The following is a 1,402-nucleotide window of genomic DNA, read 5'->3' on the forward strand; positions in this document are numbered from 1 at the left end:
TTTATTTAACAGATTGCAGAATGGGTACAATACAGTACGGCTCAATACACACAATTGTTAAGGGGATGCAGACCAGAGAAAGACGTTTGTCTTGTTTACATCAGGGTCCCCCATTGTGTGTGTGTGTGTCCCAACCGACCCCACTTCTATGTTTCAATAAATTATTTGCATTTAAAACTATTAACGCTGACTCATTCCTTCAGTCCACTCAAAATTATGCTAATATTCCTTATGTTGTTTATGATATTAATTGAAAATAGCATATGAGAGTATCATAGTAATAATAACACATGGCAATATACTAAATGACAGCCAAACATGGCACTGCAACTAAATAACACAAATACAATAGGCACATTTGTGACTGTTACAAATATAACACGTTTTATACTTGTGCTACAAGATTTTGGCCTGTGCTACAAAACTATCAACCTCTGTAGCACCAGTGCTATGTGCAAAAAAAGTTAACGTACAGCCCTGGATATAAGCTTGTTTGTGATATGTGCTCTATCTGTTTCACTGTAAAATCCATGAGGAAATGAAATCAGCTATTATCAGCGCGCGGCTCGAACGTGCGTGCGTGCACGTATACTATTGATCATCTAGCGTTTATTTGAACACGATTCATAAATAGGCCGACAAATATCAACGTTCTGGAATATTCCAGTAAAAGGCGATTATCACAGCTGTTTTTCACCTGAAAACGGGTGCTTTTCAAATGCTCTCAAACGGAAATGAAGCGATAAAAACCCAATCTGCCTTGACAACACTGACTGGAAAATGATTCTTTGATAAGCGACGGGCAGATTAGACACATAATTTAAAACATAGATTAGGCGATATTAACGTTAACATTGGGAGTGGACCGTGGCATTCAAGGGGGTAAAAAGGAAAACACGGCGTGGCGCTCAAAGTGTTAACTAGCTAACGTTATTTTGTCAGCATTGCGTTGGCTAAGCTAAGCCCACGTTGCTGTGAGTGACCTAGGTCCATATCGTATCATCATATTATTTACAAAATCATTAGGATAAGGGTTCCCTTGATAAAGATGCACGAAAAGGCTGTATAATATAACACCTGTGGCTCAACTGCTAAAACTGCTTTTTTGATTTGATTAGATTTTTATTTGGAAATTACAAACACATTATCTCTAGATAATGGCTAGCCAGTTGCGTAAGAAGTACGAAGAAGAAGAGTTTGTATACAAAAAAAAATTGACCTCCCCAATTTCTAAACCCTGGCTACGGCCCTGCACACACACAACATGCATGCAGGCTAGCACATGCACACTTGTGCACGACAAAAGTGATAAACACACCTCGTAGTTGATGTCCATGCCCCCCCCCCCTCACCTCGTAGTTGATGTCCATGCCCCCCCCCCCCCCCTCACCTCGTAGTTAAT

General features: G+C 39.9%; 1 protein-coding gene across 1 annotated transcript in view; it reads right to left on the reverse strand.

The window, feature by feature from the left end:
- Positions 1-1,336, reverse strand: part of LOC311244167 (ankyrin repeat and SAM domain-containing protein 1A) — a gene marked incomplete at both ends in the record, with an annotated part of 125,785 nt that extends 124,449 nt beyond the window's left edge. Inside the window, 1 exon segment of the mRNA XM_084333575.1 lies at positions 1,319-1,336. Coding sequence (XP_084189701.1) covers positions 1,319-1,336 — 18 coding nt within the window.
- Positions 1,337-1,402: the final 66 nt, after the last annotated feature.

This window comes from Notolepis coatsorum (assembly GCF_963971535.1).
Source record: "Notolepis coatsorum genome assembly, chromosome: 17".
NCBI classification, from domain to species: domain Eukaryota; kingdom Metazoa; phylum Chordata; class Actinopteri; order Aulopiformes; family Paralepididae; genus Notolepis; species Notolepis coatsorum.